Raw genomic sequence first — 26,817 nt, 5'->3', positions numbered from 1 at the left:
AAAGAGAGGATCTCACCTTTATGGAAGTTTTCCATAGGATACCCTTTAATGATAATAACGGTTCAGTGGATTATTTAGCAAAAGTGAAAACACTACAATTATGTATAACTTTAGCAATTTCATTGTCCTCAGAAACTTGGTAATCAAGAATAATGTCAGAAAGTAAGAGAGTAGACCATACAGTGCCTCAGCTCTCAACTGCTTAAAGGGACATACAGTGAGGAAAAAAATGATTTGATCCCCTGCTGATTTTGTACATTTGCCCACTGACAAAGAAATGATCAGTATATAATTTTAATGGTAGGTTTATTCGAACATTCAGAGACAGAATAACAACAACAAAATCCAGAAATATGCATTTAAAAAAAAGTTATTTTTTTTTTATATATTTATTTATTAACCAAAAGCAAAATAACAGCCTTACAATTTGGCTTACCTTTCACCACGCAGGGTATACCGAAACAAAAATTTAGCCCGACAATTTGGGCTAGCATTTCACCACACAGGGTGTTTACATTAATTATGGAATATCAGAGTACTAATACATATAAATTAAGTTTTAACTTAAAAAATCTGCAACCTAAATTCAGATGTATATTCAACTTTCAAATTAAACTCTACCTCAGCAATCATTCAATTACCCTGTTGAGACTATGTCACTATAGAAAAGAGAAACCCTACCTATAGAAACTTTGCAGTAGTAGCTGAATAGTCTAAAGACATTTCTCCAAATGTATATCTTGCTTTTGGGTCTTTTACCTATTATAATAAGACCCTATCTAAAGACAATACTAGAAATACAATCAACAAATCAAACAAACAATAAAAAAGAAGAACAAACAAAACAAAAAAAAAAAAAAAAAACAAAAAAAAAAACCCAACTCCTCTCCCCCACTTCCCTCCTCGCAATTGCCGCAGGTAGTATTTATTTAGCCCAGTAAAGTTATCTTACCCCGGATTATCAAGTTAGCCCATACCCCACTCTTGGGGTATCATGTTTTTTAACAAAAGTAACATGAATTCGGGGGAATTTTGTAAGGGTAGTATGAGTTGCTTTTGTACTATCAATGGTTTTTCCCTGATTATATTTAACCATTTTGAAAAGAAATCCTTAAGTCTCTTTTCTGAATAGGGTCTAATATTAAGTAGCTCAATCGTCATCTGGGTATCCATTGTATTAATAAATTCTTTCAAACTAGGTTCTTCTGATGCTTTCCATTTTTTAAATATTATGTTGCGAGCGGCTAAAATAGCCAGATTTATAAGGAGTTTGTCTGATTTATTATCCCCTTCATCATATAACAGGAATACATTGACTGCAGTCAAAGATATTTTAATACTTAAAAATTTATTAAGCCAGTAATTAATTTTGCCCCAAAATTGCAATACTTTTGGGCAAGCCCAAAGACAATGGATAATATCAGCGGTCTCAGCTTTACATTTAAAACATTTACAGCGTAGTGTATTATCAGCCCATTTATTAATTTTGTCCGGGGTTAAATAATAATTATTTAATAGTTTATATTGAGACTCTTTCCAACTATACACTGACGTAGCCAAATCCAAATTAATAAGACTTTTTTTAACCTCTTGTGATTGCACCTGCGGGAAATACCTATTCATTTATGTTGTAATTTTTTCCACTTGCGTCATCCCAGATACGTTACATAACATATTGTACCATATAGAAATTGATCTCTTCCCAGCTTTATATAATTTTAGTCCAGAATCTATTTCTGGCCACTCCCACTCAGTCCCGAAACGTTGGCATAGTTGATTAAAATAACTCCTACTCTGTAGATAGGCATAAAAGCTTTTAGGATTCAACTGAAACTCAATTACCATATCTCGAAAAGACTTTATATATATTGTATCAGCTTGCCTGAATTGGGACCAATTCTTTAAACCTTTCTCCCTCCAAATTTTATATACCGGGTCTGACAGGCCGGGCAAAAAGTCGGGCATACCCATAATAGGACAAAAACTAGAAATATGGTATTGACAGTTTAAGAGGGTACAATATTTCTGCCAGGCTATAATGACATTCTTAAATGTTAATAGATTGGAAATGTTGTTAGGGATTAATTTTTTATCTATGTGCAATAATGATTTAAGATTATAAGGCATAATTACTTCTGATTCCAAATTATAGTAGGTGACATAGTCCCCCTCTACCAGCCAGTCTACTGCGAATTTGACTAGGGTCACCAGATTATATGTTTTAAGGCAAGGAAGTGCCAGACCCCCTTCTTTTCTACGCTGGATCAGTTTGTTTAGAGCCAAACGAGGTTTACCATTGTTCCACAGAAATTGGATATTGATTTATTGAACCTATGTAAGTCTGATCTTAGTATAAATAGCGGCAAGTTTTGAAGCAAAAATAAAAATTTAGGAAATATAATTGTTTTAATTACCATTATCTTTGCTGAAAGTGACAATTTGTACATACTCCATTTAGCTAAATCTTGAGGTAGTTTATCCAGTAAGTTTTCATAGTTTATTTTGTACCATTCATTCGGATTTTTACTTATATTTATACCTAGGTATTTTAACTATTGCACTTCGTGAAATCCGTGCTTGGTATAGCTCTTATTATTTTTCTGTAACCAGAGAATCTCCGATTTCTGCAGATTCATTCTATACCCAGAAAATTTACTATAGGTTCCTATTATATTAAGACATTTTGGAATGCTTTCAGTCGTTTTATATAGATACAATAGTAAATCGTCTGCATATAGTGAAATTTTAATATTCTGCTTGCCAAGTCGGATGCCTGTTAACTCTTGCCTTAAAAGAATTGCCAAAGGTTCGAGAGAAATATTAAACAGAAGTGGCGACAGTGGGCATCCCTGTCTTGTCCCTTTATGTAATGTTATATATTGCGAGAGTTCTGCGTTTACTAGTAGTTGTGATCTGGGGTTATTATAGATTGCTTTGGTTAAATTAAAGAAATTACCTTGCAGGCCGAATTTATCAAGTGCCGTGAATAGATGGTCCCATGTAATAGCATCAAATGCTTTTTCCGCATCTAGTGCAAGGAGGGCCAGGTCACCTTTAATATGTTGCTTATGTCCCAAGAGTTTGTTATAGTAGAGATCTATTGTTGTCAGTATGCGGCGTATGTTTCTAACCACATTCCTGCCTGGCATAAAGCCTGCCTGGTCATGATGTATGACCTCACCTAACACCCTTTTCAATCTGTCTGCCACTATTGCCATTAAAATTTTATAGTCTACATTTAACAAAGATATTGGTCTATAAGACCCTAATTCTTCACGATTTTTACCTTTCTTGTGAATCAGCGTAACAATTGAACTCGTGAAATATTTTGATTGATTGCTATTATTGACATAGTAATCATTATAAAGTTTACCTAACAAATCAACAATATCTACTCTGATGCTTTTGTAAAATTCGGCTGGAAGCCCATCAGGGCCCGGAGCTTTATTGTTTTTCAATTTTTTTATGGCTTTATCTATTTCCGTTTCAGATATTCTTTGATTAATCTCCTTGAGAGCCGCTGGTGAAACTCTGGGCACTGTAATACTTTGCCAAAATTTGTTTTTAGCAACTATATCTATATCTTCAGCAGAATACAGTTTTTGGTAGTATCTAAAAAATGCTTGTCTAACCGCCGATGCCTTTGTATATAAACTAGCTCCTTCCCTTATATTTGAAATCATATTTTTATTATTTCTTGTTTTAATCAACTTTAAAAAAAAAAAAAAAAAAAAAAAAGTTATAAATTGATTTGCATTTTAATGAGTGAAATAAGTATTTTATCCCCTATCCATCAGCAACATTTCTGGCTCCCAGGTGTCTTTTATACAGGTAATGAGCTGTGATTAGGAGCACTCTCTTAAAGGGAGTGCTCCTAATCTCAGCTTGTTACCTGTATAAAAGACACCAGTCCACAGAAGCAATCAATCAATCAGATTCCAAACTCTCCACCATGGCCAAGACCAAAGAGCTGTCTAAGGAAGTAAGGGACAAGATTGTAGACCTACACAAGGCTGGAATGGGCTACAAGACAATCACCAAGCAGCTTGGTGAGAAGGTGACAACAGTTGGTGCGATTATTCGCAAATGGAAGAAACACAAAATAACTGTCAATCTCCCTCAGTCTGGGGCTCCTTGCAAGATCTCACCTCGTGGAGTTTCAATGATCATGAGGATGGTGAGGAATCAGCCCAGAACTACATGGGAGGATCTTGTCAATGATCTCAAGGCAGCTGGGACCATAGTCACCAAGAAAATAATTGGTAACACAATACACTGTGAAGGACTGAAATCCTGCAGCGCCCGCAAGGTCCCCCTGCTCAGGAAAGCACATGTACAGACCCATCTGAAGTTTGCCAATGAACATCTGAATGATTCAGAGGAGAACTGGGTGAAAGTGTTGTGGTCAGATGAGACCAAAATTGAGCTCTTTGGCATCAACTCAACTCACCGTGTTTGGAGGAGGAGGAATGCTGCCTTTGACCCCAAGAACACCATCCGCACTATCAAACATGGAGGTGGAAACATTATGCTTTGGGGGTGTTTTTCTGCTAAGGGGACAGGACAACTTCACCGCATCAAAGGAAGATGGACGGGGCCATGTACCGTCAAATCTTGTTTGAGAACCTCCTTCCCTCAGCCAGGGTATTGAAAATGGGTCGTGGATGGGTATTCCAACATGACAATGACCCAAAACACATGCAAAGGTAACAAAGGAGTGGCTCAAGAAGAAGCACATTAAGGTCCTGGAGTGGCCTAGCCTGTCTCCAGACCTTAATCCCATAGAAAATTTGTGGAGGGAGCTGAAGGTTCGAGTTGCCAAATGTCAGCGTCAAAACTTTAATGATTTGGAGAGGATCTGCAAAGAGGAGTGGGACAAAATCCCTCCTGAGTTGTGTGCAAACCTGGTGGCCAACTACAAGAAACGTCTGACCTATGTGATTGCCAACAAGGGTTTTGCCACCAAGTACTAAGTCATGTTTTGCAAAGGGGTCAAATACGTATTTCACTCATTAAAATGCAAATCAATGTATAACTTTTTTTGAAATGTGTTATTCTGTCTCTCACTGTTTAAATAAACCTACCATTAAAATTATAGACTGATCATTTCTTTGTCAGTGGGCAAATGTACAAAATCAGCCGGGGATCAAATAATTTTTCCCCTCACTGTAATACTCATATGCTAAATCACTTGAAAGTGATGTAGCATAACTGTAAAAAAATCACCTGAGCATTTCTATGTAAAAAAGGAAGATATTTTACCTGAAAATTTCTCAAAAGTGCTATTGTAACAGTTATACTTCAGCTGATCTCCAGCCTCAAGTTGGGGAAAAAAAACTATAGCCAATCAGATAATGCTTTGTGTTTGCTATGATCTCATGAGATTTCACTGAAATCTCATGAGATTTCATAGAACTTACTTAAACTGAATAGGAAAATAATATGACTGTGCCTGCATATGCCAGATGCACGCTCCCTAGCAAGTCCTGGGACAAGCATCCTGATTGGCTGCTTACTGTCTCTTTACAGTAGGGTGTGAATACTTAGGAAATTTGAGGTAAAATATCTTCCTTTTTTACATAGAAATGTTCAGGTGATATTTTCTAGTCAGCTTTTTACTTTCATGTGCTTCAACATGTGGGTATCATGTCCCTTTAAGAGGAATGTCTGCTTGGTAAGGACTTAGCTAGGAACAGACACTAAGGTACCATGTAGTTTTGACCAGACTCCATTTCACATAAAAAAGGTTACTCTGATAAATAAAATGTGTTCATAAAGAGAGAGAGAAAGAGAGAGAGGAGAGAGAGAGAGAGAGAGAGAGAGAGAGAGAGAGAGAGAGAGAGAGAAAAAGAGATAAAGCTAATGCTAATAGAGGAAGCACTTTGGTCTTATCAAGCGTATAACACAATTTTATTACAGTGACCAACCTGGTGAAGGGGTGAATACACCAAAACATCACTGTAATAAAATTGTGTTATACACTTGATAAGACCAGAGAGTGCTTCGTCTATTAGCTCTATTTACCACTCCTAGCACCCTGGCATATGAAGTTTGTTAGTGGGAGTGTACCTATCTCTACAGAATAAATATATATATATATATATATATATATATATATATATATATATATATATATATATATATATATATTTTATAGATTATCTGCATAAACTTATATTGCATCTTTCTTTTAAAAGACTTCAGTAAATAGTAACCCATAAATAAACCCCTTCCATTGGCATTTCCCCGATGATTGAACTACAGTTTCAGTTTTTTTAGCTGTTTGAGTTTGCATTTATATTTCATGACTATACAATAAAACCAAAGACTGCTTTATACAACTGGTATTATTTATTTCTATTTCTTCTTGTAGCCCTGAGCACAGGATAAACACATTTCTTTGCCAGGATAGTATAATACCTCATTCTTTTCCAGGGGTATTGTGCACAGTATATCATGTTTTGGCCAGTAAAGTATGTATCTCTCTCTGTGCTAGACATATGCATTGCATTGTAAGGTTAGTGTCATGATAGTATATATTTAAATACTTTGCCAAGACATTGTACACGTCATTGTTTAGCAGGGTAGTGAATACTGCATAGTGTTACCAGGATATTAAGCATCTCAGTGTTTTGTTATGACAGTGTGTGTATATCATTGTTTTCCCAGGACAGTGGCAGTTAATTGTTTGGCACTGGTGGATAGTATTTACACGGTCTTGTGCCGTTACTGGATATTTGAGCTTTCTACATTGGCTCTTGGTATGTGTGAGATGTAACAGGGCAGTAAAAAGACAGATTGTCCCTAGGTACCATGTTTACAGCTTTCCTTGCTTCTTCTTGTGTTCTCTTGCCAAGAAGAAAGCTGTGTGAATTGTACAGCTGCTGTGTTCTAAAGCAGAAGTGCTGCATGATACACCAGCTCTACCAGCCTTGGGAGCTGTAGGGGAAGCATGAGTAAGGAAGCCAATAGACTCACACAGTCATATTCTATATAGGGTATTCAAACATTCTGTCTGTTAGACACAGGAACTCTAACTGTATGTTCACTAAGCATATCTGTATCAGTGCACTGAAAGAGCACTCTGGATTGGGACCAATGCTCTTGTTATCACCATTTTGTTGTGCACATGGGCCGTGCTATACAAAAAAAAAGGATGGGAAACTAATTTTCCTCTTTAGAGTATTGAATTGCTCTCTATTACTGAGTGGGGTTTACTGTGAGTTGATTAATGGGATTCTACAATAGTTCCAACCTTGAATTCTATCAGCCACAGAGTTTGTAAAGAGGTTGGACTTGCAGAGAAATTGCGCGAGAGTGTGTGGAAGAGCGTGAGAGTGTGTGGAAGAGCGCGAGAGTGTGTGGAAGTAATACACACGAAGAACGTTGATTTAACCTATTTATGCATGCAGTGTACAAACAGATTCTTGATGTCACCTATTTTGATCCAGTAACGCATGCTTTAACCTCTTTTGAGCTAGTAACACATAAAGCACTAGTTAAATACCTTTTGAGCCACTAACACACACAACATTCACTTAACCCCTTTTGAACCACTAACATGCACAGAACAGCACTTTAACTTATTTTGTAGCCATGGAGCAGTTTCCTATAGATAGTTGTATTTACCTATTATTCTTTGATTTTTACCTCCACACATTTTCTCAAAATATATAGCAATTTCCTTTCCAAAACAGTGCTAATGCTGCAATATTGCCATCTTGATAAACTCCTGATATATTTATTATCAAGAAGGTAAGCTCCATTGGCCCCTCCTTTAAAAAAAACTTTGTGGAATTATATCTTGCACACTTCCTTTAACTGTATTTAGTGACAAGCTGTTGGCTCATCTTTACTAAGGAATAAGACAAATCTATAGTGAGATGTCTATCCTGTTGTAAGGATCTTGTGAATCAGCTCCGTAGGATGATGTAAGTTATAGATTTATCTCACTGCATAGCTCTGTAAATTTTATTTTTATTGCGGCCATGTACAATAGGAGGCTCTCGTAAGCATATATTTTCTATTACTTAATGTATTATTAATTATTTTATGTAGCCAATTCACTAAGAATTGAGAGACAAATGTGATTGAGTGAATCATCTGCCTAGATTATCATAGGAACTGAAATGACTGAAGAGATCAGAAAAAAACAAAAAACCTTTATAAATATATAAACCCCATGTATCCACTTCCATGCATTCACTGCTTACCAACGTACCCATCCACCCAGGTGCTTCTATTAATCTATATAGGTTAAACTTGATGGGCACCCCTCTTCTTTCATCCTCATCTACTATGTTACTATGTAGTTAAGAGTTAATTTAAAGAGATATGAAACCCCAAATTTGTCTTTCATGATTCAGAGAGAGCATACAATTTCAAACAACATTCCAATAAATTTCTATGATCAATTTCACTTTATTCTCTTGGGATTTTTTTTGAAAGAGCAGCAATGCACTATTGGGAACTAGCTGAACACATTAGTAAGCCAATGATAAGAGGTATATTTATGTGCAGCCACTAATCAGCATCTAGCTCCCAGCTGCTCAGCCTACATAGGTTTGATTTTCAACAAGGGATACCAACAGAACGAAGCAAATTAAATAATAGAAGTAAATTAGAAAGTTGTTTAAAACTGTATGTTGTATCTGAATTATGAAATCAATTGTTGTGGTTTTATGTCCCTTTAAGGAATAAGGACCTTATAGTGCAAAAGATCTTCCAATCTTTTTGGATATACAATACTGATGTCAACATACTGATTGGCTTATATATGTGGCTTAATGATTGGCTGTATGGAATGCAATTCTCAGACTGATTGAAACAATTATACCCCTTTAGATACGATAGGATTGGAAAAGTCGGTCCAGCATCAAATTCCTAAACAGCCTATTCATGTAAGCTCACTCACGCTTGCATTGTTAGTAAATGTGATGAATAAAATAACATTTGGCAGTTGTTCTAGTTCTAGGTAAAATAGGGGAGCTTAAAACCTCAAGATTTAGTAAACCCATACAGTCTGTTCATGCTGCCTATTCACTAATCTGTACTCACCTCTCCATTATTTAATGAAAAGCACCACCGTATAGTATGGAAATAGATAAGACTATTCCATTCAAGGTGAATTTAGGGGACTTATTTCGATTCTAACCCCGTAGATTACCTAAGATTTAAGAAGTCTTTCCAGTATTTCCAATTCCTATTTTATTCTTTATTACTTAGTCCCTAAACCTCTCTCAGCTCTCAATTCTCAATTGGCACAGTTTGAGGCTCAGTTAAATTAAGTCTGCTGTATTGAGTGTGACTTTATACTGATATACACTGTATGTGAAATTCCCTCCATATGGGTATATTATATTTATACTTATTCATTTATATTGAGGTGTACATACTCTTAGGCCTAGATTTGGAGTTCGGCGGTAGCCGTCAAAACCAGCGTTAGAGGCTCCTAACGCTGGTTTTGGCCGCCCGCTGGTATTTGGAGTCAGTGATTAAAGGGTCTAACGCTCACTTTTCAGCCGCGACTTTTCCATACCGCAGATCCCCCTACGCCATTTGCGTAGCCTATATTTCTTCTGTTATGTGTGATCAGTCCACGGGTCATCATTACTTCTGGGATATAACTCCTCCCCAACAGGAAATGCAAGAGGATTCACCCAGCAGAGCTGCATATAGCTCCTCCCCTCTACATCAGTCCCAGTCATTCTCTTGCACCCAACGACTAGATAGGATGTGTGAGAGGACTATGGTGATTATACTTAGTTTTTATGACTTCAATCAAAAGTTTGTTATTTTACAATAGCACCGGAGCGTGTTATTACTTCTCTGGCAGAGTTTGAGGAAGAATCTACCAGAGTTTTTTACTATGATTTTAACCGGAGTAGTTAAGATCATATTGCTGTTCTCGGCCATCTGAGGGAGGTAAAAGCTTCAGATCAGGGGACAGCGGGCAGATGAATCTGCATTGAGGTATGTAGCAGTTTTTATTTTCTGAATGGAATTGATGAGAAAATCCTGCCATACCGTTATAATGACATGTATGTATACACTTCAGTATTCTGGGGATGGTATTTCACCGGAACTACTCTGTTAAAAGTCACTAATCCTTTTAATAAGTATTTATCATGTTAAACGTTTTTGCTGGAATGTAGAATCGTTTACATTTCTGAGGTACTGAGTGAATAAATATTTGGGCATTATTTTCCACTTGGCAGTTGTTTGGTTTTAATTGTGACAGTTTCGTTTCTCTTCACTGCTGTGTGTGAGGAGGAGGGGCCGTTTTTGGCGCTCTTTGCTACGCATCAAAAAATTCCAGTCAGTTACTCTTATATTTCCTGCATGATCCGGTTCATCTCTGACAGATCTCAGGGGTCTTCAAACTTCTTTGGAGGGAGGTAGATTCTCTCAGCAGAGCTGTGAGAATTTTATATTGACTGTGAATAAAAACGTTGCTCTGTAATTTTTATGTCAAATTTAATTATTGTTATTTTTCTAATGGGAACAAACCTTTGCTAAAAGTTGTGTTGTTTTAAAGTTTGATGCTATAACTGTTTTTCAGTTCATTATTTCAACTGTCATTTAATCGTTTAGTACCTCTTTGAGGCACAGTACGTTTTTTGCTAAAAAAGATTATAACCAAGTTGCAAGTTTATTGCTAGTGTGTTACACATGTCTGACTCAGAGGAAGATATCTGTGTCATTTGTTCCAATGCCAAGGTGGAGCCCAATAGAAATTTATGTACTAACTGTATTGATGCTACTTTAAATAAAAGTCAATCTGTACAATTTGAACAAATTTCACCAAACAGCGAGGGGAGAGTTATGCCGACTAACTCGCCTCACGCGGCAGTACCTGCATCTCCCGCCCGGGAGGTGCGTGATATTATGGCGCCTAGTACATCTGGGCGGCCATTACAGATAACATTACAAGATATGGCTACTGTTATGACTGAAGTTTTGTCTAAATTACCAGAACTAAGAGGCAAGCGTGATCACTCTGGGGTGAGAACAGAGTGCGCTGACAATACTAGGGCCATGTCTGATACTGCGTCACAGCTTGCAGAGCATGAGGACGGAGAGCTTCATTCTGTAGGTGACGGTTCTGATCCAAACAGATTGGATTCAGATATTTCAAATTTTAAATTTAAATTGGAGAACCTCCGTGTATTACTAGGGGAGGTCTTAGCAGCTCTCAATGATTGTAACACCGTTGCAATACCAGAGAAACTGTGTAGGTTGGATAAATACTTTGCGGTACCGGCGAGTACTGACGTTTTTCCTATACCTAAGAGACTAACTGAAATTGTTACTAAGGAGTGGGATAGACCCGGTGTGCCGTTCTCACCCCCTCCAATATTTAGAAAGATGTTTCCAATAGACACCACCACTCGGGACTTATGGCAAACGGTCCCTAAGGTGGAGGGAGCAGTTTCTACTTTAGCTAAGCGTACCACTATCCCGGTGGAGGATAGCTGTGCTTTTTCAGATCCAATGGATAAAAAATTAGAGGGTTACCTTAAGAAAATGTTTGTTCAACAAGGTTTTATATTGCAACCCCTTGCATGTATCGCGCCGATTACGGCTGCGGCAGCATTTTGGATTGAGTCTCTGGAAGAGAACCTTAGCTCATCTACGCTAGACGACATTACGGACAGGCTTAGAGTCCTTAAACTAGCTAATTCATTCATTTCGGAGGCCGTAGTACATTTAACCAAACTTACGGCTAAGAACTCAGGATTCGCCATACAGGCACGTAGGGCGCTGTGGCTAAAATCCTGGTCAGCTGATGTTACTTCTAAGTCCAAATTACTTAATATACCTTTCAAGGGGCAGTCTTTATTTGGGCCCGGTTTGAAAGAAATTATCGCTGACATTACAGGAGGTAAGGGCCACGCCCTACCTCAAGACAAAGCCAAAGCTAAGGCTAGACAGTCTAATTTTCGTCCCTTTCGGAATTTCAAAACAGGAGCAGCATCAACCTCCACTGCACCAAAACAGGAGGGAGCTGTTGCTCGTTACAGGCAAGGCTGGAAGCCTAACCAGTCCTGGAACAAGAGCAAGCAGGCCAGGAAACCTGCTGCTGCCCCAAAGACAGCATGAACCGAGAGCCCCCGATCCGGGACCGGATCTAGTGGGGGGCAGACTTTCTCTCTTCGCCCAGGCCTGGGCAAGAGATGTTCAGGATCCCTGGGCGCTAGAGATCATATCTCAGGGATACCTTCTAGACTTCAAATTATCTCCCCCAAGAGGGAGATTTCATCTGTCAAGGTTGTCAACAAACCAGATAAAGAAAGAAGCGTTTCTACGCTGTGTACAAGATCTGTTATTAATGGGAGTGATCCATCCGGTTCCGCGGTCGGAACAAGGACAAGGGTTCTACTCAAACCTGTTTGTGGTTCCCAAAAAAGAGGGAACTTTCAGGCCAATCTTAGATTTAAAGATTCTAAACAAATTCCTAAGAGTTCCATCGTTCAAAATGGAAACTATTCGGACAATCTTACCCATGATCCAAAAGGGTCAGTACATGACCACAGTGGATTTAAAAGATGCTTACCTTCACATACCGATTCACAAAGATCATCACCGGTATCTAAGGTTTGCCTTCTTAGACAGGCACTACCAGTTTGTAGCTCTTCCATTCGGATTGGCTACGGCTCCAAGAATCTTCACAAAGGTTCTGGGTGCCCTTCTGGCGGTACTAAGACCGCGAGGGATTTCGGTAGCTCCGTACCTAGACGACATTCTAATACAAGCTTCAAGCTTTCAAACTGCCAAATCTCATACAGAGTTAGTTCTGGCATTTCTAAGGTCGCATGGATGGAAAGTGAACGAAAAGAAGAGTTCTCTTTTTCCTCTCACAAGAGTTCCATTCTTGGGGACTCTTATAGATTCTGTAGAAATGAAGATTTACCTGACAGAAGACAGGTTAACAAAGCTTCAAAATGCATGCCGTGTCCTTCATTCCATTCAACACCCGTCAGTAGCTCAATGCATGGAGGTGATCGGCTTAATGGTAGCGGCAATGGACATAGTACCTTTTGCACGCCTACACCTCAGACCGCTGCAATTGTGCATGCTAAGTCAGTGGAATGGGGATTACTCAGATTTGTCCCCTACTCTGAATCTGAATCAAGAGACCAGAAATTCTCTTCTATGGTGGCTTTATCGGCCACACCTGTCCAGGGGGATGCCATTCAGCAGGCCAGACTGGACAATTGTAACAACAGACGCCAGCCTACTAGGTTGGGGCGCTGTCTGGAATTCTCTGAAGGCTCAGGGACTATGGAATCAGGAGGAGAGTCTCCTTCCAATAAACATCCTGGAATTGAGAGCAGTTCTCAATGCCCTTCTGGCTTGGCCCCAATTAACAACTCGGGGGTTCATCAGGTTTCAGTCGGACAACATCACGACTGTAGCTTACATCAACCATCAGGGAGGGACAAGAAGCTCCCTAGCAATGATGGAAGTATCAAAGATAATTCGCTGGGCAGAGTCTCACTCTTGCCACCTGTCAGCAATCCACATCCCGGGAGTGGAGAACTGGGAGGCGGATTTCTTGAGTCGCCAGACTTTTCATCCGGGGGAGTGGGAACTTCATCCGGAGGTCTTTGCCCAAATACTTCGACGTTGGGGCAAACCAGAGATAGATCTCATGGCGTCTCGCCAGAACGCCAAACTTCCTCTCTACGGGTCCAGATCCAGGGATCCGGGAGCGGTTCTGATAGATGCTTTGACAGCACCTTGGAACTTCGGGATGGCTTATGTGTTTCCACCCTTCCCGCTGCTTCCTCGATTGATTGCCAAAATCAAACAGGAGAGAGCATCAGTGATTCTAATAGCGCCTGCATGGCCACGCAGGACTTGGTATGCAGATCTAGTGGACATGTCATCCTGTCCGCCTTGGTCTCTACCTCTAAGACAGGACCTTCTGATACAGGGTCCATTCAAACATCAAAATCTAACTTCTCTGAAGCTGACTGCTTGGAAATGGAACGCTTGATTTTATCAAAACGTGGTTTTTCTGAGTCGGTTATTGATACCCTGATACAGGCTAGGAAGCCTGTTACCAGAAGGATTTACCATAAAATATGGCGTAAATAACTATACTGGTGCGAATCCAAAGGTTACTCCTGGAGTAAGGTTAGGATCGCTAGGATATTGTCCTTTCTACAAGAAGGTTTAGAAAAGGGTTTATCAGCTAGTTCATTAAAGGGACAGATTTCAGCTCTGTCCATCTTGTTACACAGGCGTCTGTCAGAAAATCCAGACGTCCAGGCCTTTTGTCAGGCTTTAGCTAGGATCAAGCCTGTGTTTAAAGCTGTTGCTCCGCCATGGAGTTTAAACTTAGTTCTTAACGTTTTACAGGGTGTTCCGTTTGAACCCCTTCATTCCATTGATATAAAATTGTTATCTTGGAAAGTTCTGTTTTTAATGGCTATTTCCTCGGCTCGAAGAGTCTCTGAGTTATCAGCCTTACATTGTGATTCTCCTTATCTGATTTTTCACTCAGACAAGGTAGTTCTGCGTACTAAACCTGGGTTCTTACCTAAGGTAGTCACTAACAGGAATATCAATCAAGAGATTGTTGTTCCATCCTTGTGTCCAAATCCTTCTTCAAAGAAGGAACGTCTTCTACACAATCTGGATGTAGTTCGTGCCCTCAAGTTCTACTTGCAGGCAACTAAAGATTTTCGCCAAACTTCTTCCCTGTTTGTCGTTTATTCTGGACAGAGGAGAGGTCAAAAAGCTTCTGCTACCTCTCTCTCTTTTTGGCTTCGTAGCATAATACGTTTAGCCTATGAGACTGCTGGACAGCAGCCTCCTGAAAGAATTACAGCTCACTCCACTAGAGCTGTGGCTTCCACTTGGGCCTTTAAGAATGAGGCCTCTGTTGAACAGATTTGCAAGGCTGCAACTTGGTCTTCGCTTCATACTTTTTCCAAATTTTACAAATTTGACACTTTTGCTTCTTCGGAGGCTATTTTTGGGAGAAAGGTTCTTCAGGCAGTGGTTCCTTCTGTATAATGAGCCTGCCTATCCCTCCCGTCATCCGTGTACTTTTGCTTTGGTATTGGTATCCCAGAAGTAATGATGACCCGTGGACTGATCACACATAACAGAAGAAAACATAATTTATGCTTACCTGATAAATTCCTTTCTTCTGTTGTGTGATCAGTCCACGGCCCGCCCTGTTTTAAGGCAGGTAAATATCTTTTAAATTATACTCCAGTCACCACTTCACCCTTGGTTACTCCTTTCTCGTTGATTCTTGGTCGAATGACTGGGACTGACGTAGAGGGGAGGAGCTATATGCAGCTCTGCTGGGTGAATCCTCTTGCATTTCCTGTTGGGGAGGAGTTATATCCCAGAAGTAATGATGACCCGTGGACTGATCACACAACAGAAGAAAGGAATTTATCAGGTAAGCATAAATTATGTTTTTCAATGGGATCTTTCTAACGCTGGTATTTAGAGTCGTTTCTGAAGTGAGCGTTAGAGCTCTAACGACAAGATTCCAGCCGCCTGAAAATAGCAGGAGTTAAGAGCTTTCTGGCTAACGCCGGTTTATAAAGCTCTTAACTACTGTACCCTAAAGTACACTAACACCCATAAACTACCTATGTACCCCTAAACCGAGGTCCCCCCACACCGCCGCCACTCGATTAAAATTTTTAACCCCTAATCTGCCGACCGCCACCTACGTTATACTTATGTACCCCTAATCTGCTGCCCCTAACCCCGCCGACCCCTGTATTACATTTATTAACCCCTAACTTGCCCCCCACAACGTCGCCGCCAGCTACTTAAAATAATTAACCCCTAATCTTCCGACCGCAAATCGCCGCCACCTACGTTATCCCTATGTACCCCTAATCTGCTGCCCTAACATCGCCGACCCCTATATTATATTTATTAACCCCTAATCTGCCCCCCTCAACGTCGCCGACACCTGCCTACACTTATTAACCCCTAATCTGCCGAGCGGACCTGAGCGCTACTATAATAAATGTATTAACCCCTAATCCGCCTCACTAACCCTATCATAAATAGTATTAACCCCTAATCTGCCCTCCCTAACATCGCCGACACCTAACTTCAATTATTAACCCCTAATCTGCCGACCGGAGCTCACTGCTATTCTAATAAATGTATTAACCCCTAAAGCTAAGTCTAACCCTAACACTAACACCCCCCTAAGTTAAATATAATTTTTATCTAACGAAATAAATTAACTCTTATTAAATAAATTATTCCTATTTAAAGCTAAATACTTACCTGTAAAATAAATCCTAATATAGCTACAATATAAATTATAATTATATTATAGCTATTTTAGGATTAATATTTATTTTACAGGCAACTTTGTTATTATTTTAACCAGGTAAAATAGCTATTAAATAGTTAAGAACTATTTAATAGTTACCTAGTTAAAATAATAACAAATTTACCTGTAAAATAAATCCTAACCTAAGTTATAATTAAACCTAACACTACCCTATCAATAAAATAATTAAATAAACTACCTACAATTACCTACAATTAACCTAACACTACACTATCAATAAATTAATTAAACACAATTCCTACAAATAAATACAATTAAATAAACTAGCTAAAGTACAAAAAATAAAAAAGAACTAAGTTACAGAAAATAAAAAAATATTTACAAACATAAGAAAAATATTACAACAATTTTAAACTAATTACACCTACTCTAAGCCCCCTAATAAAATAACAAAGCCCCCCAAAATAAAAAATTCCCTACCCTATTCTAAATTAAAAAAGTTACAAGCTCTTTTACCTTACCAGCCCTGAACAGGGCCCTTTGCGGGGCATGCCCCAAGAATTTCAGCTCTTTTGCCTGTAAAAAAAAACATACAATACCCCCCCCCCCAACATTACAACCCACCACCCACATACCCCTAATCTAACCCAAACCCCCCTTAAATAAACCTAACACTAAGCCCCTGAAGATCTTCCTACCTTGTCTTCACCATCCAGGTATCACCGATCCGTCCTGGCTCCAAGATCTTCATCCAACCCAAGCGGGGGTTGGCGATCCATAATCCGGTCCAGAAGAGGCTCCAAAGTCTTCCTCCTATCCGGCAAGAAGAGGACATCCGGACCGGCAAACATCTTCTCCAAGCGGCATCTTCGATCTTCTTCCATCCGGAGCGAAGCGGCAGGATCCTGAAGACCTCCAGCGCGGAACATCCATCCGGACCGACGACTGAATGACGAATGACTGTTCCTTTAAGGGACGTCATCCAAGATGGCGTCCCTCGAATTCCGATTGGCTGATAGGATTCTATCAGCCAATCGGAATTAAGGTAGGAATTTTCTGATTGGCTGATGGAATCAGCCAATCAGAATCAAGTTCAATCCGATTGGCCGATCCAATCAGCCAATCAGATTGAGCTCGCATTCTATTGGCTGATCGGAACAGCCAATAGAATGCGAGCTCAATCTGATTGGCTGATTGGATCAGCCAATCGGATTGAACTTGATTCTGATTGGCTGATTCCATCAGCCAATCAGAAAATTCCTACCTTAATTCCGATTGGCTGATAGAATCCTATCAGCCAATCGGAATTCGAGGGACGCCATCTTGGATGACGTCCCTTAAAGGAACAGTCATTCGTCGTTCAGTCGTCGGTCCGGATGGATGTTCCGCGCTGGAGGTCTTCAGGATCCTGCCGCTTCGCTCCGGATGGAAGAAGATCGAAGATGCCGCTTGGAGAAGATGTTTGCCGGTCCGGATGTCCTCTTCTTGCCGGATAGGAGGAAGACTTTGGAGCCTCTTCTGGACCGGATTATGGATCGCCAACCCCCGCTTGGGTTGGATGAAGATCTTGGAGCCAGGACGGATCGGTGATACCTGGATGGTGAAGACAAGGTAGGAAGATCTTCAGGGGCTTAGTGTTAGGTTTATTTAAGGGGGGTTTGGGTTAGATTAGGGGTATGTGGGTGGTGGGTTGTAATGTTGGGGGGGGGGGGTATTGTATGTTTTTTTTTACAGGCAAAAGAGCTGAAATTATTGGGGCATGCCCCGCAAAGGGCCCTGTTCAGGGCTGGTAAGGTAAAAGAGCTTGTAACTTTTTTAATTTAGAATAGGGTAGGGAATTTTTTATTTTGGGGGGCTTTGTTATTTTATTAGGGGGCTTAGAGTAGGTGTAATTAGTTTAAAATTGTTGTAATATTTTTCTTATGTTTGTAAATATTTTTTTATTTTCTGTAACTTAGTTCTTTTTTATTTTTTGTACTTTAGCTAGTTTATTTAATTGTATTTATTTGTAGGAATTGTGTTTAATTAATTTATTGATAGTGTAGTGTTAGGTTAATTGTAGGTAATTGTAGGTAGTTTATTTAATTATTTTATTGATAGGGTAGTGTTAGGTTTAATTATAACTTAGGTTAGGATTTATTTTACAGGTAAATTTGTTATTATTTTAACTAGGTAACTATTAAATAGTTCTTAACTATTTAATAGCTATTGTACCTGGTTAAAATAATTACAAAGTTGCCTGTAAAATAAATATTAATCCTAAAATAGCTATAATATAATTATAATTTATATTGTAGCTATATTAGGATTTATTTTACAGGTAAGTATTTAGCTTTAAATAGGAATAAGTTATTTAATAAGAGTTAATTTATTTCGTTAGATAAATATTATATTTAACTTAGGGGGGTGTTAGTGTTAGGGTTAGACTTAGCTTTAGGGGTTAATCCATTTATTAGAATAGCGGTGAGCTCCGATCGGAAGATTAGGGGTTAATAATTGAAGTTAGGTGTCGGCGATGTTAGGGAGGGCAGATTAGGGGTTAATACTATTTATGATAGGGTTAGTGAGGCGGATTAGGGGTTAATAACTTTATTATAGTAGCGCTCAGGTCCGCTCGGCAGATTAGGGGTTAATAAGTGTAGGCAGGTGTCGGCGACGTTGTGGGGGGCAGGTTAGGGGTTAATAAATATAATATAGGGGTCGGCGGGGTTAGGACAGCAGATTAGGGGTACATAGGGATAACGTAGGTGGCGGCGGTTTACGGAGCGGCAGATTAGGGGTTTAAAAAAATATGCAGGGGTCAGCGATAGCGGGGGCGGCAGATTAGGGGTTAATAAGTGTAAGGCTAGGGGTGTTTAGACTCGGGGTACATGTTAGAGTGTTAGGTGCAGACGTAGGAAGTGTTTCCCCATAGCAAACAATGGGGCTGCGTTAGGAGCTGAACGCTGCTTTTTTGCAGGTGTTAGGTTTTTTTTCAGCTCAAACAGCCCCATTGTTTCCTATGGGGGAATCGTGCACGAGCACGTTTTTGAGGCCGGCCGCGTCCGTAAGCAACTCTGGTATCGAGAGTTGCTTTTGCGGTAAAAATGCTCTACGCTCCTTTTTTGGAGCCTAACGCAGCATTTGTTTGAACTCTCGATACCAGAGTTAATTTTATGGTGCGGCCAGAAAAAAGCCCGCGGAGCGTTAACAGCCCTTTTACCGCCGAACTTCAAATCTAGGCCTTAGTGAGGTTATCTTTGAAAATAATAATGATTGAGTTTCTTATACTAAGCATTACTAAATATTACTCGTGAGCTACACTGATATCTTGATTTAGATATACAAAAGTCTGGCTCTGAATAGGGATCATAACTGCTTTCTTAAAGATTTGCAAATATTCTTAATATTTTTCCAATGTTTGCTATAACCTGAATTAGGTGACGGCTGAGCTGGATGCCTGGAATGAAGATCTGCTTCGGCAAATGAATGATTTTAATACAGAGGATCTAAACTTAGCAGAGCAGCGTCTACAGCGGCACAAAGAGCGCAAGCTGGCTACAAATAACATGACATTTGAGGTAGTCCAGCAGGGGCAAGATCTGCATCAGTACATCATGGAAGTGCAGGCTTCAGGTGAGGGGGAAAAGCTATATTACCTCAAAAGAGATACTTGACATATTAAGGGAATCTGTAGAATAATCGAAAATGTAAAGTATTTCTTCCCTTAAAGGAAAATGCAAACCTTAACCATAATAAAGGGACATTAAACTGTTTGAGAGGTTAATATAAATTGATTGAATTATATTTATAAAAAACCCTCTCCAATATACTTTTACTATTTATTTTGTCCCCCTTTCCTGTAATTCCATTCTGAAATTGTGAGCTTTTCATTGCCTGTTAGAAATGGAAGTGCAGAACACTATTATATGCCGCACAGCTATTGGCTGCACACTCTAGTTACCTATTTATAGCTGTCTCTAATTGGCCACAGCAGAAAAGGTAACCTAAGTTACAACATGGCAGCTGCCACGGTTGTATAGACACTAAAACATTATTCTTATTTTGTCAATATTTAAAAAGATAATAAAACTTTAAAAAATACATCAATGTGTTATTCTCAGACTCATTTTTTCTTTGTATCATTCTATCTAGTATTTAATGAGTGCTTAAAGTCCCTTTAAGGCATACAATTATGTGCACCAAAATGCTAATTATTGAGCTACAGATCAGTTTTCAGACATTAAATACAACTTGGAAGCTGCATCAAATTGCAACTTTATATATGAGAAGCATTTTGTAATGGATAATGCTGCTTCATTTTATCAAAATATTACATTTTATGCTTTTTCGGTGATTGCTCTGGACCTCGGAAAGAAAGAACCCTTTCTACCAATCACAACCCTTTACATGTACAGGTGAAACTCGAAAAATTAGAATATCGTGCAAAAGTTAATTTATTTCACTAATGCAACTCAAAAGGTGAAACTAATATATGAGATAGACTCATTACATGCAAAGCAAGATAGTTCAAGCCGTGATTTTTCATAATTGTGATGATTATGGCTTACAGCTCATGAAAACCCCAAATCCACAATCTCAGAAAATTAGAATATTGTGAAAAGGTGCAATATTCTAGGCTCAAAGTGTCCCACTCTAATCAGCTAACTAAGCCATAACACCTGTCAAAAGGTGACCCAAAGGATGTTCCCAAAGTGCTGCATCAAAGCACATTAATAGAAAGTTATGTGGAAGGGAAAAGTGTGGAAGAAAAAGGTGCACAAGCAGCAAGGATGACCGCAGCCTGGAGAGGATTGTCAGGAAAAGGCCATTCAAAAGTGTTGGGGACTTTCACAAGAGCCACCACACACAGACGGATCCTGGACATGGGCTTCAAATGTCGTATTCCTCTTGTCAAGCCACTCCTGAACAACAAACAACGTCAGAAGCATCTTACCTGGGCTAAAGAAAAACAGACCTGGTCAGTTGCTCAGTGGTCCAAAGTCCTCTTTTCTGATGAGAGCAAATTTTGCATCTCATTTGGAAACCAAGGACCCAGAGTATGGAGGAAGAGTGGAGAGAGGCACACACTGCAAGATGCTTGAAATCCAGTGTGACGTTTCCACTGTCTGTGTTGATTTGGGGAGCCATGTCATCTGCTGGTGTTGGTCCACTGTGCTTCATTAAGTCCAGGGTCAACGCAGCTGTCTACCAGGAGGTTTTGGAGCACTTCATGCTTCCTTCCGCAGACGAGCTCTATGGGGATGCTGACTTCATTTTCCAGCAGGACATGGCACCTGCCCACACTGCTAAAAGCACCAAAACCTGGTTCAATGACCGTGGGATTACTGTGCTTGATTGGCCAGCAAACTCGCCTGACCTGAACCCCATAGAGAATCTATGGGGCATTGCCAAGAGAAAGATAAGACATGAGACCGAACAATGCAGAAGAGCTGAAGGCCGCTATTGAAGCATCCTGGTCTTCCATAACACCTCAGCAGTGCCACAGGCTGATAGCTTCCATGCCAAGCCACATTGAGACAGTAATTGCTGCAAAAGGGGGCCAAACCAAGTACTGAGTACATACAGTATGCATGCTTATACTTTTCAGAGGTCCGATATTGTTCTACAGGTATGTACAATCCTTGTTTTATTGGTTGCATGTAATATTCTAATTTTCTGAGATTGCGGATTTGGGGTTTTCATGAGCTGTAAGCCATAATCATCACAATTATGACAAATAATGGCTTGAACTATCTTGCTTTGCATGTAATGAGTCTATCTCATATATTAGTTTCACCTTTTAAGTTGCATTAGTGGAATAAATTAACTTTTGCACAATATTCTAATTTTTCGAGTTTCACCTGTATATGTGGTATGAACATGCATCATTGATCACGCATGTGCAGCAGAAGAGAAACCAGGGTGAAGCCCTTCCTCTCCTGTTCCTTAAGGTGGTTTAGCGCTGATTCTTCTCAGAGTTTTTTAGCAGACACAAATCCATGCCTAATCTACAGTCTGTAACTATCAGTTTATAGGTTTATACACAAATCCATGCCTAATCTACAGTCTGTAACTATCAGTTTATAGGTTTATACACAAATCCATGCCTAATCTACAGTCTGTAACTATCAGTTTATACACACATCTATGTGCTTATTATATAGATCTGTTGTGCATATTGCTGATATCTGTTACAGTTTGATATCCCCAGCAAAACACTATGGTCTCCATTTATGAAGCAGCGGATGCTGCCTCGGAGGCCCATCGTTTTAGGCTCACCTGAAATGGAAGTTAAGGAGCAGCGGTCATAAGACCGCTGCTCCTTAACCTGTCCTGGTGGATTGAAATCATCCCAATCAGATACGCTCGGGATGATTGACAGCCCCGGCTAGCGGCCGATTGCCCGCCAGTGAGCAGGGGGTGGCATTGCACAAGTATTTCACTAGAAATGCTTGTGCAATAATAAATGCCGACACCGTATGCTGTCTGCATTTAGTGATGTTGAGTGGACATGATTCGCTAAAGTGATTCTAGTAAATCTACCCCCATGGCTCCAGATTCTGGAAAGAATTGGAACAAGCATAATTTTCAGAAGCATTTTACAGCAAAAGCAAGTACAATAAATAATGATTTTATATAGATTTTTTTTATGTATATATATATTTGTTCATTAGAATTTTTTGTGAGGATATATTTTGAGTTTGTCTTTTTAATAAACAGTGGTATCTAATATAGAAAGATTTTCCTGCCATGCTGCAAGCAGTAGACTTTCTCATCACATGGCATGTTGCATCCACTGGTACCGAATTGCATAGGAGAGGGATAATTTATGTTAAAGGAACATAAAAGTGCACAATGAAAATGATCTAATGTGTCAGAACATTGTATTGTTGCTTTCATATATCAGTGTCTTTAACCCCTGCAAAACAGTTAAAAACATAGTAAAATTCAATTAAAAAGCAGAAATTCACTAATGGGAGCTAGTTGTACTGATCTGGTGAGCCAATGACAAGAGGCAAGTCACTTAGCCATCAGTCACCATCTAGCTCTCACTAGTGCATTGCTGCTACTGAACCCTTTAACACTGTATTACTTCTGCCTGACGGAGAACCACCTTCAAGCTCCAAAACCACTTCCTGTTTCACTCCCTCGGATTCCTAGTACTCACAACACTTATACACAGTCCCAGATAGACACATTATACTTTACAATGCTGAAACAGCATCAACTGCATTTTGCTAAATGGATCTATTGTAGAATGCAAAAGATAATTCACAGAGGATCTGCATCTCTTGTGTCAACTTGAGGTTTTGAGATTTAACAGATGGTGACAAATATAACATTTTAGAGGTGACAGTAGAATATCTACATTTTGCAAAGCAGATTCTGATTAGTTTTTGTTAAAGACTAAAGAAAATATATTGTAAGTTGCCTTTTGAGTCTGAAAAAGGCTTCTAATCCCTTGTCTCCCCCTTTTGGGGCAGTTAAACAGTTAACGGATCCTGGAAAGCAAAATTCCCATTTTGTTTACTGTTTGCATTTCAGTTTGGCTGCTCGCAGGTCATCTGATTCATGCTAATTTATTTTGTTATGTTTTACTTACAACAAATAAATGTTTGTTCTTCTATCAACCGTATCATAATGTATTTTGTATCACTGTAACACCTTATGGTATGTTCCTTTTAATAACTCTACTAATATGTTTGTTACTCTGTAAAGTATAATAAGGTATTTTTCATTTAGGAATTGAGCTGATCTGCGAGAAGGATATTGACTTGGCTACCCAGGTACAGGAACTACTAGAGTTTCTGCATGAAAAGCAGCACGAGCTGGAGCTAAATGCAGAACAGACTCACAAGCGCCTGGAGCAATGTTTGCAGCTCCGACATCTGCAGGCTGAGGTCAAACAGGTTGGTGTGACCCTATGACATCACAGTGCACAATCTAAATGTCTGTTTCATTTAACTCCTTGACTACTTGAGAAGGCTGTGACATATTGTTCAGTGTAGCTTTTTGCCTTCATAGAAAAGTTAAAATAATTATTCTCAGACTTTAAAGCGCATTGTGAAACTAATTTGCATAGCCCTACCAAGAATTACTTGCTCTAGGGGAAACACTGATGGCTGAAGTATTCTATGAAAAAATGTGTAGATGAAGCTATTCAATTATCTATTATTTATTACTATACTCGCAGAGGAGGTTTTTTCCTCCTTATTTTTTTACTCACCATAAATAATGTTTAGAGTTGTTTGGGTGCGCTATACCAACTTTTTGTGCCAAGTAGTAATGTTTCCTGCGCTGATGAAGTCTAACAAGACCGAAACATCTGTCCATTTGATTTCTTGCTGTAATGATTTGCAATGATTTAAAGCTGCCTAGAATAGCACTGCACTGGCATGAGGGACTCCAAGTTTTAAAGGAGATCGGAAGCAAAAAGTAAGGTATTGTGAAGCGCTCACATAGCCTTGCCTAGAATTCCCTACTTCAGTAGAAACACTGATAGCTGAGGTTCTCCGTACCTACTCAACAGAGGGTTCTAGTGCAAAATTGTTTTTGGGCCCCCAAAGGTAACTTATTAGTAAGCAATAGTAATAATATATATGCTGCTCTGTATAATGATTTTTAATAGATAGATAGATAAAAGGCACACACCTATGTATAAACTGGATGCTATGGGCTCCCCAGCGTTATGAGCCAACCAGCACTTGGACCCTGGTGCCACTGCACCTGCTGCACCACTGTTAGTTCCGCCCCTGCAAGATAGTCTATAAAGTAATCTATTGTGTATTACTAAAGGGATATAGAAATAAATAATTTCACTATGGCTTTTAAAAGAAAGTAAGTCAAAATGTGTACCTTCTAATATTCAAATTCAAATTGTTTACAGCTGATTTTAATCAGCTGTTTCTTAAATGGACATTTTTTCATATATGCATATATCAGCAATTAAATACTGCATTGGAAAAGACCTACTCACAAAACTACTTTAACACTCTGGTGCATATATTTATGTTATGTTCTTTCATTGTGGCCAGTTAAAGGGCCACTGTAAGTAAATATTTTCTATTCCTGTTACTAACTAACTACCCCAAATACACTTTTATCAATAGCATTTCATTAACATATCTCTACCGTATATCAGAAATCTTGTCTGCAAATTTAATTGTTTTCCACACCCACTCCGTGGGTATCCTTTGCTCTGTACCAATCCGTTTACAATACCTAGGTTCCAAAATGGCGCCTTAAACACAAAGTTATTGGTTTAAGTATTTTGAACATGCAGTGCTGAAAATAGTGGGCAGGATAACGTGACATCATCAGCGAATAAAATATATAACTTTTAGAACGTTATGAAACTTCGTTTTGGAGAAAATATAGGTCAGTAGGTTTTAATGAATGTTTATTAACTTTAATATGTTAGTTGTTTAGCTTAAAAATTATAACAGAAAGTAATCCTTTAAGACAACCTGTAAATGAGTGTCTACTGCTCTAAGCAATAGCATAGTTGGTTTAGGCAATTAGCACTAATTAGAAGAAAACCTACAGTACTGTGCATAAGTTTTAGGCAGGTGTGAAAAAATGCTATAAAGTAAGACTACTTTAAGAATTAGAAATGTTAATAATCTATTTTTATCAACTTACAAAATGCAAAGTGAGTGAACAGAAGAAAAATCTAGGAGTTTGAATCAAAGTAAGTATATCCTTAGGGCCGTGATATCTCCAAACACAGCTACCTTAAACAACAAATTCCCACTATAATTTGTAATAAGTCACTGCAAACAATATAATTCAGGTAGCGCAACTAAGTGCAGATCTAGAATGTCTTTATATGAACTTCTATATAGAAATTTTTTAATACCAAATATATATTTAATATGCACATTCAATAAAATGTAGCAATAAAAATGTGACACCGGTGTCCAACTATACATATATTAATGTTATAATGTAAAAATCACACAGAAATAACCAATCATATTATACACTCACACTCTTGAACAAATATTAGAGTTCTGATCTCTAAACTGTAACTTAAACATCCATGTAATGTCCGTTATATTGGTTCTGTTCTTCTTAGACAATAGTGCAAAAAACTTTTCAGCTGCAAATTTCTAACTGCCACTCGTATTATGTTGAATACTCAGAAGAGAATAAGAATGAATCTTTTTTTCTTATTAAAGATAAATACCTTGTAAATTTCTCTGAATTTGGCATCTGTTTGAATATCACTCTCCGTCACTTGTCACGTGACCTCTATTTGACCAATCAGTGAGAGATCTGGAGTCCGTTAACAGTGCACTGTTTTGACGAATATTACCTTGTTTTAGGCAAGAAATGGCAAACTCTTGTGTGCTCTATGAGCACAAGTGTTCCTTCTTTTCACAATGTTTAGTGATCGATGTCTTGGTGGGGTACCACGGTTCTGAAGTCTCTTATTCAACCTCCTCTGCTTTTGGCTCCTGCAGTCACCAACAGCCTTTCTCAGATTGGGCAATCAACGTGTTTCGGCTGTGCAACATTTCTCAAGACCTTGAGAAAGGCTGCAC

At 38.9% G+C, this 26,817-nt stretch overlaps 1 protein-coding gene across 1 annotated transcript in view; it reads left to right on the top strand.

The window, feature by feature from the left end:
* Positions 1-26,817, top strand: part of KALRN (kalirin RhoGEF kinase) — a 731,621-nt gene that overhangs the window by 102,288 nt on the left and 602,516 nt on the right. The window contains exons 8-9 of the mRNA XM_053698064.1: positions 19,708-19,903; positions 24,014-24,180. Coding sequence (XP_053554039.1) covers positions 19,708-19,903; positions 24,014-24,180 — 363 coding nt within the window. The remainder of the gene's footprint in view (positions 1-19,707; positions 19,904-24,013; positions 24,181-26,817) is intronic.

This window comes from Bombina bombina, chromosome 1, assembly GCF_027579735.1.
Source record: "Bombina bombina isolate aBomBom1 chromosome 1, aBomBom1.pri, whole genome shotgun sequence".
In the NCBI taxonomy this organism is placed as follows: Eukaryota; Metazoa; Chordata; class Amphibia; order Anura; family Bombinatoridae; genus Bombina; species Bombina bombina.
The sequence above is the reverse complement of the archived record's forward strand: the minus strand, read 5'-3'. Positions and strand labels throughout refer to the sequence as shown.